The sequence below is a fragment of the Aquarana catesbeiana genome, linkage group LG05, assembly GCF_042186555.1.
Source record: "Aquarana catesbeiana isolate 2022-GZ linkage group LG05, ASM4218655v1, whole genome shotgun sequence".
Classification (NCBI taxonomy): domain Eukaryota; kingdom Metazoa; phylum Chordata; class Amphibia; order Anura; family Ranidae; genus Aquarana; species Aquarana catesbeiana.
In genome coordinates this window covers 186466275-186479462 of record NC_133328.1, presented here as the reverse complement: position 1 = coordinate 186479462, position 13188 = coordinate 186466275, and the positions used below count along the sequence as shown (strand labels likewise).

The 13188-nt window shown below is 40.1% G+C and overlaps 1 protein-coding gene across 1 annotated transcript in view; it reads left to right on the top strand.

Annotated features, from left to right (window-relative positions):
* The window catches only part of CNTNAP2 (contactin associated protein 2), a 2786505-nt gene extending 2773564 nt beyond the window's left edge, over positions 1-12941 (top strand). The window contains exons 23-24 of the mRNA XM_073630449.1: positions 7575-7649; positions 12117-12941. Coding sequence (XP_073486550.1) covers positions 7575-7649; positions 12117-12316 — 275 coding nt within the window. The 3' untranslated portion in view covers positions 12317-12941. The remainder of the gene's footprint in view (positions 1-7574; positions 7650-12116) is intronic.
* Positions 12942-13188: the final 247 nt, after the last annotated feature.

The following is a 13188-nucleotide window of genomic DNA, read 5'->3' as shown; positions in this document are numbered from 1 at the left end:
TTGTGACAAGTTTTCCTGACACCAAGAGAAAAAAGGTGACGTGGAGGAACCCCCAGCTGATTGACAGCCTTAGCTCTGTTCCTGTGTGCTGTGTGAAAGGGGTTGCGTCCCTTTCCCTCCAATCAGCTGTCAGAGCTCTCTACTCTGCAGAGTGTAACTTCTGCTCTCTGCCCCCTTTTTTCTAATAGCACAGACAAGCTTTATAAATTCTGCACTTTGAACAGATGTAGAGAAGATAATGCTGCAGATAAATAGGTACATCTTATGTAGGAGGGTTTGTTTCATCTCTGTGTATCTCCCAAGTCCAGTCACCTCACTGGGTATATGTAAGGCTTTATAAGCACTTTAACGCAACTTCCTATTATAGTAATGCTTTCACATAAAGCAATATCTATAAGAAAACCAGTAAATACTTACCTTTCCTGCTCCACCTCCCACTAAATGGTACACCAACCTTTAGAAAGGCACTGGAGTCTGCAGGGAAACTAAAAATTTCCAAAGGTGTTGATCTTCTGGGTTCCCAACAGCCTTCATTGGTTCCTCTGGCTGACCTCCACCCATTACAGAGGAGGTTAAAGTGGCAGAGTGGCTCTACCTAGTACGTAATCCAGCACTTCCGGTTAGGGAGCGTGCCCACGGCTGGTGTGCCCGCTGTGCTGTGATTAGACACAGCGCAAGCCGATCAGCGGGTGCCGACCAATAATTGATCGCCGGCACCCACTGATCGGCGAGAAGGAAGACAGGACAGAGCTCTGTCAGTGTAAACAATACAGAGCTCTGTCCTGTCAGCAGGGATGTGCTGGCTTTTGTTTCCTTGCAAAGCAGCACATCCCTTAGTAAAAGCACCTCACAGTAAACACACGAGGCACAGTTAGGCACACATTTAACTAACTATTTCATCAACAATAGATGTTAACCCCTTCCTAGCCAGTGTCATTAGTACAGTGACAGTGAATATTTTTAGCACAGATCACTGTATTAGTGTCACTGGTCCCCACAAAGTGTCAGTTAGTGTCAGTTGGTGTCAGAATGCTCGTATTTCTATCACAGTCCTGCTATAAGTGGCTGATCGCCACCATTACTAGTATAACATTCACGTAAACCAATCAGTATAAACTTATTGGGATTTTTTTACCAAAAATATGTAGCAAAATACATATTGGCCTAAATTTATGAAGTTTGATTTTTTTAATTTTATTGGATATGTTTTATAGCAAAAAGTAAAATATATTGGTGTTTTTTTTTTTCAAAATTGTAGGGCTTTTTTTGTTTATAGTGCAAACAATAGAAAACCCAGTGGTGATCAAATAGCACCAAAAAAAAGCTCTATTTGTGTACAGCATTGCATGACCGCACATTTGTCAGTTAAAGTAAAGCAATGCCAAAAAGCAAAAAAATGGCCTGGTCATGAAGGGTTACCCCCCCTTCATAAACAAAGAAAAATATTGCTTTTTGACAAACAGAAGTGCAACTTTAAAATATTTTTTAAAAACATGTAAACTCTGTTGGTTGTAATATATGCCATTGCATATATTACCTGACAATATTACCAACATTAAAAATGAAAAAAAATAACAAAAGCCCTTTTCTTACATTTTTTTTTCTTTCAGCAGCTTAGTAGATGCTCTCTACTTATTCTTATGCGGTAGTATAATAGTGCAATGTATGTTTAATGTGCTATTAGTATTATAGGCTAGGGATGGAATTGTGGTGACGATTTAGAAAAGGCCAGAAGAGGGCGCCAAAGAGATAGTGTGAATGAGTGTTACATGTGGAACTGCATAGGAAAGGGAAGGATTGATGGGAGCCTGCATCTCTCAGCCAATACAGCTTGCCAATAGGGCAGTGGATCTCAGCTCCTGTGCTCAGGACCCACTAACAGGCCATATTTTAAGTATTACATTGGGGAGATGCAGACTAGAATACTGCAATCACTGAGCAGCAAATTATATCACCTGTGATGTATTTCAGTTATCTTGCAAACCTGGCCTGTTAGTGGGTCCTGAGGACAGGCGTTGAGAACCACTGCGATAGAGTCAGGGGGCTAGGGCTTTACCAGACAGGTGGAACTCCAAGGAAAGCAGAAGTTCAGGTGGGTAAACATCCCTTCCTCACATTTTCGTACCGTTTCTGTTGGTTGATGAAAATTGGAACTGATTTTCATAATAGTTTTCGTCAATTGACTTAATTCTGATTGTATTTTAGTTTCGTTTTTCAGCACTGAAAACATGCAGCTGACGAAAACTATGATGAAGATTTTTTTTTCGACAAAATTAACACTGCAGTGCCAACTTCTGCAGAAGATTTCTAGGGTCCAGGGAAATTTTCAGTGGAGCACCTACTGTCTTCTTTATTTAAGCCATAGCTGTAAAAAGGTCACTTTTAGTTCCGAATGTTTCAAAAATACTTTATTTAATTGGATAGGTTTCGAATCCTCTTCTGAATATGAACACATATAAGAGACCAACCCAGTACTTCAGAATCTAGCTCTGAGCGCCCCCCCCCCCCAGCAAGACCTAAAAACCCCCAACTGATACAGCCTTGGGCTGCATTTGCACATGCGTTTATGTGCACTCTGGATGCCAGTGGTAGGGATCTTCTAACCTTGACCTTGTAATGCATGTGGGTTACCACCCAGAGATAACATCTACCCTAAAAACATGTTTACTCATATTTTTCTCTGGAATGACTACAACATCCATTTATTAGACATCATCTAGGATGAGTATCTGTTTGCTCAGTACCTGTGAAGTTGTTAGCTGTGTTCACAAAAGTCGGACACAGTCAAGCCTTTACTGAAGCCACTCACTTATGAATTGCTAGTAAGTTACAGTGTTGCCATCTGATCATTTGGGAAGAGAAGCCTTCCCCCTTCTGCAGCAGACTTTTTATATCATCTCTACCTAGGCATCCTAGCAATGGACGCGGGTTCCAGGGGCTATTTACTTTCCACTCGACCCTAAGACTTATCAGTGTTAACTCCCTGTGATAACCAGCTACCAATTCATCAGTTCTATACTTTTAACTGAGGCATGCCATTGGGGCTTCGATTTCTACCAACTGAAATCTTCCCCCTCCTTTTCTCCCCCTGGACCTAAAGTATTGTTGTTGTCTTTTACAAGACACTCGTCCATCTCTGCACATTCCCCTTAGCCATCATGGGGGAACTTTGGTGGCGCTCTAATCCCAGCTAGGCTTGGGTCTTGGATATTCTCCTGATGATGCGGTAGAATTCCGCGAAACATGTTGAGAACAATGATATCCGTGGGGATCCACCAAATTTTGATTCTTCCTAGTAGGGGACATGAATGTTGGTGATATACATGGATTGTTACCATGCACCTTTTATGATGTATTTGGATACCCTGCTTTTATGATTTTCTTTGTACTAATAAAAACCTAATATTTACTAAACCTTGAGTATACGCTGTATAAGTACCGAGATAGTCCTTCTAAAATGTTCCTTTTTCTTGGGTGATCGGGTGGACCGATCTCGCAGTCCCTTTTTCTCAACCTAGGCAAGGTCATTTGACTGGAGCTCAAGGACTGCTTTGCAATAATAAGGCTTGGTTCATACAAGTGGCCAGGGGTCAGTAAAACCAAACAGTTGAGTTGAGGTTTTACTGTCCCCTTGTGGGCAGGTGCAGTGCAGCCTCTGTGCAAGGGGGGCGCTATCCGATGGCCGCCATGCAGAGGGGGTGCTGGACAAGGGAGAACCAGAGGCCTCTGTAGGTTTCTTCAGGGAAGCAGCTGTCCGATTGGACACTGCTGCCCTGGTTGACCATGTTTGAGGTAGGCAGTGCTTAACAAAAACACTGTCCCCTTCGGGTTGCCATGCATTCAGCGTAGTGGGTAAGGACACGGACAGATCCCCCGCAGACTAGGGACAGTTAGAGTAGCATAGGGCCAGGTTCCTGTGGAGGAGGGACAGAGTAGGGACTGTCTCTGTGTTCCATCTTCATGTGTTGGGCCCGGTTCCTGGTCTTCCTTCCAGCGCTTACCCTGCCGGATGCTGTCAGGTGTCTTCAGTGTGCATCATACTGTCTGATTCATTCGAAGTTTTCCGGTCCGGTGTGGCCGTGTCTGCAGAGTTTGCTGTCCTCTCTCTACATTACTACAGTAATACACTTTGCTGCATCAACCAGTCTTTATGTGAGTTTCCTTCCCCTGCGGGCACTATAAGCCTGGGCCACACCTACACCCTGACCGCCCTCATGAATGGTGACATGCAGCCGCTCACAGCTGTGCACATGTTGCGGCCGCGATGCTGTGCTTCAATGTCACAGCAAAAATTAAACAGCATGTTGCTTTCGGCAGGTTTTGCCACCACTGATCGCAACCAATGTAGATCCATGGGGCCACCCTGCAACCACCCCTTAATCGCATGTGATGCACGTGATTGTGGCACGGTAGCATTTAAACAGTTAAATCAGGAGGTGAGGAGGCAACATTTTCCCCATCACCACCTGTTTTTATGAAAAATGATACCTTTGCTGTATATTGTGACATGTGAGGACTGGGAGTTTATTTATGCAGACCTGTAAAGATATGATCTAGGATTGAACGTTCAGCTATTTGCAGTAACCTTCACATTCAGAGGCAAGACACAACACTCAAATCTCTCATTCAAGGTGCCCTTATATTCATCTTCTACAACTAAGCAGGGTAATGTCTCTTTTGCATTCATGCTCTGTAAAGTGCAACAACTCACTGTGTGTTTTTTTTTATTTCCGAAGCGTGAATGTGTTTAAGCATTTAGTTACTTAGATACAGAAGCTAAACCATCCCACGAGTATTTCCACTATCCCTCGGGTGTGATTTTGTCATCAGTATGTTGCATAATACTCTGCATAAGTACACTACTTTTCAAAGATGAAATTTAAGAGATGGTCTCAAACTCATCTTTGGTTATGTAAAGTTGTGTATGTAAAAGTTATTCCCATTATTTAATCTATAGGCTTATGTGCGGGGGTATAAATATTTCAGATTAAATTTGGGCTGATCCAATGACAAGGGCAGTCTTTCTCCGGCATGGGAGAGATCTCAAGCTTTGATTGAGCAACACAAGAAAATACCAAAAGTTCCACAAATACCGTAAGGCAGAACTATTGGCAAACTTTAGTTTTATTTTTTTGGGTAGCGTAAAGGTGGGTTATAACCCCTATCAGATTTTATTTCTCCATCTGTGTCCCAATGTGGAGATTTACATTCACCTCCTGTCCCATAGCCAGACAGGAAGTGAGAGGAAATTCCTTCAAATTAAGGGAGCTCCTTGGGGATCACCAAAAATAGTGTCCCCATTGGAAGATTTTCCCCAATTTTTACTTTTTATTTTTACTTTTCTAGGGACAACCCAAAATTTAGGATTTTCTTTTACTTTCACTTTTAATGATAATGGTAAACAGGACAAATAAAGAGAGTGAAGCTCCTTAAAGCGGAGTTCTAGTCCCCCAAATATTTTTTTTTTAAACACATTAGATAATGTCATATATTTGTTCCTTTTAGTTTATGTTTAAAGTGTAAGTTCACCTTTACAGAAAATCTGTAAGGTGAACTTACACTGGACCCCATTCCTCATCCCCCCCAGTCCCGCTGATCCGGAGTCCTGCGATCACCCGCTGTGAGACATTGGATTGCCGCTTTACTGGTCTGGGGATTTGAAATCCCTATGGCTTAATTTCCTAAACGTACCTCTCTGCATGTACAGAAAGGAGGCATTCTAATTGGTCAGCGCCGTCATATGGATGGTGCTGACCAATCAGAACCCGCCTAGCCCGTGCTGTCAGCGCTGGAGAAGAGGAGAGAAAGCCACGGGGATTTCAAATCCCCCGACTGATAAAGTGCTGATCCAGTGTCTCACAGCAGGTGATCGTGGGACTGCAGGTCAGCTGGACCAGGGGGGATGAGGAAAGGGGTCCAATGTAAGTTCACCTTACAGATTTTCTGTAAAAGTGAACTTACACTTTAAATAGCGGAAAACTGACCATATCTCTGAAGCAGGCATGTTCCATCTCTACTGTAGCCATCTGAAGCCCACTTCTCTTAATTCCCTAGGATTCCGTGCAGCTGGCTACCCAGCATGCACCATCTGATCTCGCGCCTGCGCAGTAATGCCACTGCGCGGTGCTCTCTCTTTCTGATAGGTTGCAATAGCAGCCATAGCAGATCTGGAAAAATACAAGATTTTGTCACTAGGTGATTCATATAGACTCCTGGGATAGATGACACACGTCCGCTCTCCTCCCCTTCTTCTTGTGACCCGGAAAGCGACGTCTCTGACATCACTTCCGGGTCAAGCCCCCGGCTAGCTCAGCCAGGAAATAATGTTTTGCATTGTGATCTGCATTGCAAAACATTTAGTGGAGTACAGAGGAGACACTGGGGGTCTTTTAGACCCTGCATATCTCAATAAAGAGAACCAGTCACCAAAAATTCATTACATAGGGGACTTTTTGTTAAGTTAAGTTAAGTAAAAAAAAAGTTTTATTTTTTTTTGCAAAAAAATAAAGTTACAACCAAGCACATAAAATCCCCCCAAAAATATTTTGAGGCCCCCCCCCCCCCACCCCCACACTTACACACACACGAACGTAAATGCATGCATCGGGGCATCTACGTGTGAAAACGTTGATTGCAATACACATGTCACATATCGCCGCGTACCTAGGGTTGCCACCTCATCACTTTAAAACCAAACACATATTAACTACACAGGTTGTGTGGCTGATTAAGGTGGTAATTAAACTCACTTGGTGTCTTATCTGAATTAAATTAGCCTCAGAACCTGTAATTAATATGTGTTTGGGTTTAAAGGGATGAGGTGGCAACCCTACGCGTACCCTGGAGTGAGAGCAGTAATTCTAACACAAGACCTCCTCCGTAACACTAAACTGATACCTATAGGGGCCTTTTGAAGCGTTGCCTATTGAGAATATAGGGTACTGAAGTTTGACGCCATTTCACTGGCACACAAAAATTTAAGGTTTGGCATGTTGGGTATCTTTTTACTCGATACAACCTCGTCTTTTATATTTTTCCAAAAATCTAATTTATTGCGTTTGTTTGCCCTCAAATTTACGTTAGTGTGTTTTTTACTGAAATTTTGCATTTCCTAGACCTTTGGAGTAATATCGTGTGACATAAAAAATTGGAACTACCGCTTTTTTTTCTCTAAGGTATCTACTTTCAGAAAATATATAATATTTGTGGGTTTTGTGTAATCTTCAGGCATTTTTTAAACATGTGTGCAAGTAATGCAAAAACGTCCCTGGCAGAGAAAGGGTTAAGCAACTGACTTCCTAACACAGTGTTTCTCAACTCCAGTCCTCAAGGCGCACCAACAGGTCATGTTTCCAGGATTTCCCTCAGATTAAACGGCTTTAGCAATTACTAGAGCAGTGAAACTGATCAAATCACCTGTGCAAAATAGTGGAAATCCTGAAAACATGACCTGTTGGTGCGCCTTGAGGATTGGAGTTGAGAAACACTGTCCTAAGACATATTAATCACCAACCTGTAATAGTCGGTTTTTGAATGTTTAATTATATCTTCATTTTCAATTTTATTCAAAACAGAGACTGCCAACTTCCCGAACAATGAAGGACAAGCTATTAAAGATGGTGTGAACAGAAACTCTGCAATCATTGGAGGTAAATGAAGGAAATGTTAATTATTGTTCTTTTATTTGAACGATGATGAAAACACTTTAATCCCAGTATATCTTAATGATAACCTTACTTGGGGAGTAGTGATATTGTTAAATATTAAAAGTATAACAATATCATGTGTGGTAAATTATCCATTTGTGGTGAGTCCCATGAAAGATTGCTTGATTTTTCATTAACGCTAAACTCAAGGCAAACAGCTAAATACACAAATGAAATACATGTAAAATAATTGTTTTACTTGTCAAAGGATTTGTATTTTTGTATTTCCCTTTTCTGAGATTGGCAGGGTTTTAGACCTGGGTTTTCTCTACTGCAGTTAAGTAATACAACTAAAAAAGGAAAGAAAAACTCAAGCGCTAAAGGCCAAAAAGTTAAATAAAATGTCCCTATATGGCCTTATGGGACTTCACTATGATCAGCTTCTTTGTTCCAATTTCATGCATTTTACGGGGGAGCTTGACAGGCTGGTCTGGAAACTCTGTCTATCTAGCTGGTTATAAACATTGTGAGGTTTCCTTTGTGAGATGAGTGACCAGGACTGGAGATGACCAACAGAGGACCGTATTTACTAAGGCGTATATTAACCACCTGACTGGGGTTAAAAGCATGACCCCTTTTTTCTCTTTGGGCATCTGGACATCTTCCGCTTTTTCTTTCTGTGGCGACACCCCTATATTCACTCAATTAACTATTTCTTCATGTTTGGAGTCCATGATACCTGTAATCACCCTTTTTAGTTTGTGATAAGGACTTATTGTTAAATGTATCATCCAGTTCACTTTTTATGCATTTTAATGGATATTATTGCCATTTTATGAATTTTGATGATTTTTTTTGGGGTGGGGAATGCCTCCGCTGCTTATAACTGCTCCTGGGTTATCACCCTGTCATATGCGCTTCTGGTGGAGACTTTTCCAATGATCGTTCCCAAGTCATGCCCAGTAGCTGCTCCATCAGCAGAATCTACAGCTGATGGAGTGCACACATGTACAAAGAAAATGTCTGGAAGGAGAATGGAGGAGAGATCATCAATGAGATGTGAGAGAGATAAAAAATGGTTGAAAACATCAAAAAATAAAAGCAAATGTTCTTTTTACATAGTGCTTTAGCAAACGAAATGGAATTCAGTTATGACATGTATTTTCTTACAGCAGCAAATAGAAATCCGCAATAATTTTGTGCTGAACAAAAAAAAAAAAATGTTTTCAGATTCAAATATCCTCATTGATTGAATAGCAAGTATAATGTTACTTTCCCCCTAAGCACTGATTCGCATGCCTGAGGAAAAATATCCATTCTATTAGCAATAATAATCACTCTTCATTTTTAGAATGCGCTGTGCGTCTACTGGTTTTACAAATGCCATAAAATAAAGAGGTTTGACCTTAACACTAGCTGGCTCACTAAATCACAATGCATGCAATCCAGGCAATTGTAGAGCAATGAGAAGTTTTGGTAAATAGAGCTGGGCATCTGCACAAGGATATTTGAATTTATTGTTGAGTTTAAGTTGAGACAGCGGTGGCTAACATTAAAATAATGGATGAATATGATGGCTGCCTCAGGCGTGACATTGGAGCTGTGAGATGAGCAATGAACAGATACAGAACCTGTCACATCTCAGATACAGAGTTGACATACTGCTGATATACAATATACACCTTGCTTACGCTGTAACTAATGCAGGTGTTTTATGGGAACATTGGACTGCCTTTTATATATACAAGTATATTCCCCTGTGACAGTGGGAAATCTGCCATAATACTGACTTGCTACTGGAGTTATGTTATGATGTGCACCGATGAACTCGGTTGTGACCCTAAGTAGGACAGTCATTATCCCAGTTGTAGAAAATGGTTTATCACAATATTACAGTTCATTAAAGCTGAAATCCAGGTCATATACTTTGATAAATGTGCAAGCATACTATGAGTTGGGTCCGAGGTGCATGCCACCTCCTGGACCTATCTCTATTATTTACATCTGACATGTTTTTAGCACTCCCAGAGGATATACTCAGTGCTCTGAAAGGAGAGAAACACACACAGCTAATATAGTTGCCCCCTCTGCTGCCCATTCACAGAAGCCTTTGTTTTTTTTTTGTTTTTTTATTGAGGTCACATAATACAAAGGCTTCTGTGATTGAGCCGGAGGAGGGGAAGGGTGATATAGCAGCAGCATTGACTCTGCACTTGAAGGAGCTTAGACAAGGAGGTCCAGGTCAGAGCGCTAAAAGCTATCTTCCAGGAGCTCCAAAAACCTGTCAGATGTAAATAATAAAATGTAGCTTACATTGCAAAGTGAACAGTCTATATATTAGTAAATCACTCCCACTGCACATTTGTATACCTCCTAACTTTCTGAGATGAAGTCTATATGCAAATAACACACCCCTGCCAAGCCCCTGGTTATGTGCCAAAAAAGATTGTTAATAAATGTAAAGCCTTTTTTTCACAATTTTATTGCAATCATTTAAATGCTAGGTGAAAGGTTTAGTGTAGGTTAACACTTTTGGTAGTTAAATAGTGCATTTTATTTGCAGAGATCCATACATCAGATCAGAAAGAGAGACAACTGAGGTAGAAAAAGAGACAAAGGGATTTTGGCTCCAAAAGAGGGACAGCCTTTCCCAATGAGTGACAGTTGGATTTGCATTTGCTACTAATTGTGAAAAAATTCAAATTTACATCCATTATGAGATGGCTAAATATATATGGCTTTAGACAACTATAAAATAGGAGTTTTGTGACTGAGCCATGCATATTCAATGCCCAAGGAGACAACGACAGCAATATCCTTGAAGGTACAAGATGCAAAGACTACATAAATTACATACAAAGCAAACACTGGCTGATTCATAACTATAGTAACAATAGATGTTGAAGGTGATCATATATATATGCTATGATTCTGTGGAAATTTACAGGAAAGTGGTCCATAACAGCTTCTGAGAAAACACATAGGGGGAGATTTACTAAAACTGGAAAGTGCAAAATCTGGTGCAGCCAGCCAATCAGCTTCTAACTTCTGTTGTGTTAGTAAATCAAACCCATAATGTGATGTTGAGGTTCTTATAAATTTTCATTGTGTTTTGATGTTTTTATTTGTGCTTAATTGTTGCTTCAATCACTAGTTGCTTCAGTCACTACTGAATTATTAGAGTGACTCATTTGCGCAATAAAAGTTCTAACACCATTTTAGCCAAAACTACAAAAAAAGGCTACACTTTGCCCTCTGAAAAACGACACAAGTCCACCAAGTTCCAACAATTAAAAATTAATAAAGAGAATAAATAAATATAAAAAATCTATATACAGAACCCTATACTTAAGGTGGTTCCAGAGGAAAGACCCCCCCCCCCCCCATACTGTATAGCATTGTCCGGTTTGCTTTTCTTCCTGATCTCTCAAGAGGCAATCAGATATTCCCTGAATCAATATTCTCTGGTGTTATTACCTATGAATTATACTTTGTGAATGTATGAATGCCTCCAACTCTTTTTGTAAAACACTTAGATTGGGAGGAAATATATGTCACCAAAGGGTAAAACCGTGGACATTTTATTATAAGTCATATGTGCACAGCTTTGAAGGCACTATAGCTACAATTTAATTAAAATTCAACTATCTTTATTATACACATAGTTAAAAATACATGTTGTACAATTAATGCAACTATACATAGATACCCTTAAAACATATATCTGCCCTATGTAAGGTTGACTGAGCCCCCCAACGTAACTACTGATAGATTTGGAACAGACTACAAACTGCCATTGGGTCGAGGAGTTACCAGCAACCTCTGGCCTCTAGAGGTTGCAACGCAACATGTTTAGCAACTAAGCGCTTCTTCAGGAGCTTATGACAATATCTAAATGGATACAAAATATTCAGTCGATACATATCTATAGTAACGTCAAACCATATATATATATATATATATACACTATCTATTATTCTCAATACTCTATTGAAAACTTACAAAGACAATAGCGAAATCTATGGCATATGGACATGTGGAGGCAGGGACCAAAACGCACACAGTGGGAACTTCCAGGCAGGCATGGGGGGGCCCAACTAAGGGACAAAGGCCAAAATGATGTTAACAGGGGGTATTTTGTAAAGCAATCTGATGAGCTGGCCAGAACTATTTCTTGAGGGAGTCTATTCCACATATAGTGACTGATAGAGTGAATATCTTTAGGATGCTATAGCAAATGTGATGAGAATGAAGCTTCACATTTCTTCAACTAAGTTTATCATCTGAAAAGCAAGTACTGCACTTGTAAAGTATTTCAAATGTGTTTTCATTGACAGAAGTTTATTAAGAAAAAAAAAGAAAGGAACGATTTGTGGTCTAATAGGACAAAGCAATGACAATTTAATTATTTATTTGTATACATGCATTTTTGACGCTTTTTAAAATAACATTTGGTTCATGTCCCTACAGGGATCATCGCAGTGGTGATCTTCACCATACTCTGCACCCTGGTTTTCCTGATACGCTACATGTTCCGCCATAAGGGGACCTATCACACCAATGAAGCTAAGGGAGCCGAATCTGCAGACAATGCTGACGCTGCCATCATCAACAACGACCCCAACTTTACTGAGACCATCGACGAGAGCAAAAAGGAATGGCTAATCTAACTGTGGTCACATCGGTGGAAAAAGAATGGGTTGTTGGGAAGGACTATGTCTTGCCAGTGCTCGGCTCCAGACTTCTCCTCACAAGACCGGCACAGCCAGGGGGCCCCCTGAAGGGCCAAACACAACGCCGACAAAAAATTGCAAATTCATAAACTTTGATGAAAGCATTTGATTTTTTTTTTTGGTTTATGTTTATATTTGGTTTTGCTAATACTCTATCTCCCTGTCCAAAACAAAAAAAAATGAAATATCAGCTTTTAGCGTTTCAGCCTTGGTTTGGATCTGTCAGTTATATCTGTATTTCTTTTTTGTGTGTGTTTAGAGGCAATCTAAATACTTAACAAAGTTAAAGGGTCAGTTTTATAAAGTTTTATAAGCCCTTGAAATATTAATTTAAAGAAGCCAATATATATTATATACACCAACTCTTATATATAAACCCGTGTAAGTGTTTATATATAATCTCACACACAAACCATGTAATTGTCCTAAAATTCATCTACAGTACTTCCTTTGTCCTTTATATATCAGAAATACATTCATTGCATGCATAGGCACTGCGGTAACTCAGAATGGTTTAGGTTGGAGCATTACCATGCCAATAAAGAATGTATTTGCCATTTTATTTAGAAGTTGTTGCTATATTCTAATACATTTAGGGATAGACAACCTGTGCCACTAGTGTACAGACCATAGTTGGAACTAGAGGTCAGCCATAAGTTGCCTAACCCTAAAAATGGGGACTATGCACTAAGGTATTCTTGGTGTAGTGAAATCAAAATGTTTCAATGGTATACATTGCAAAAGAAAAAAAAATATTATGAAATATATTGCACCTTTTTCTGGTACAATGGCTTGTGCATCTTATTTTT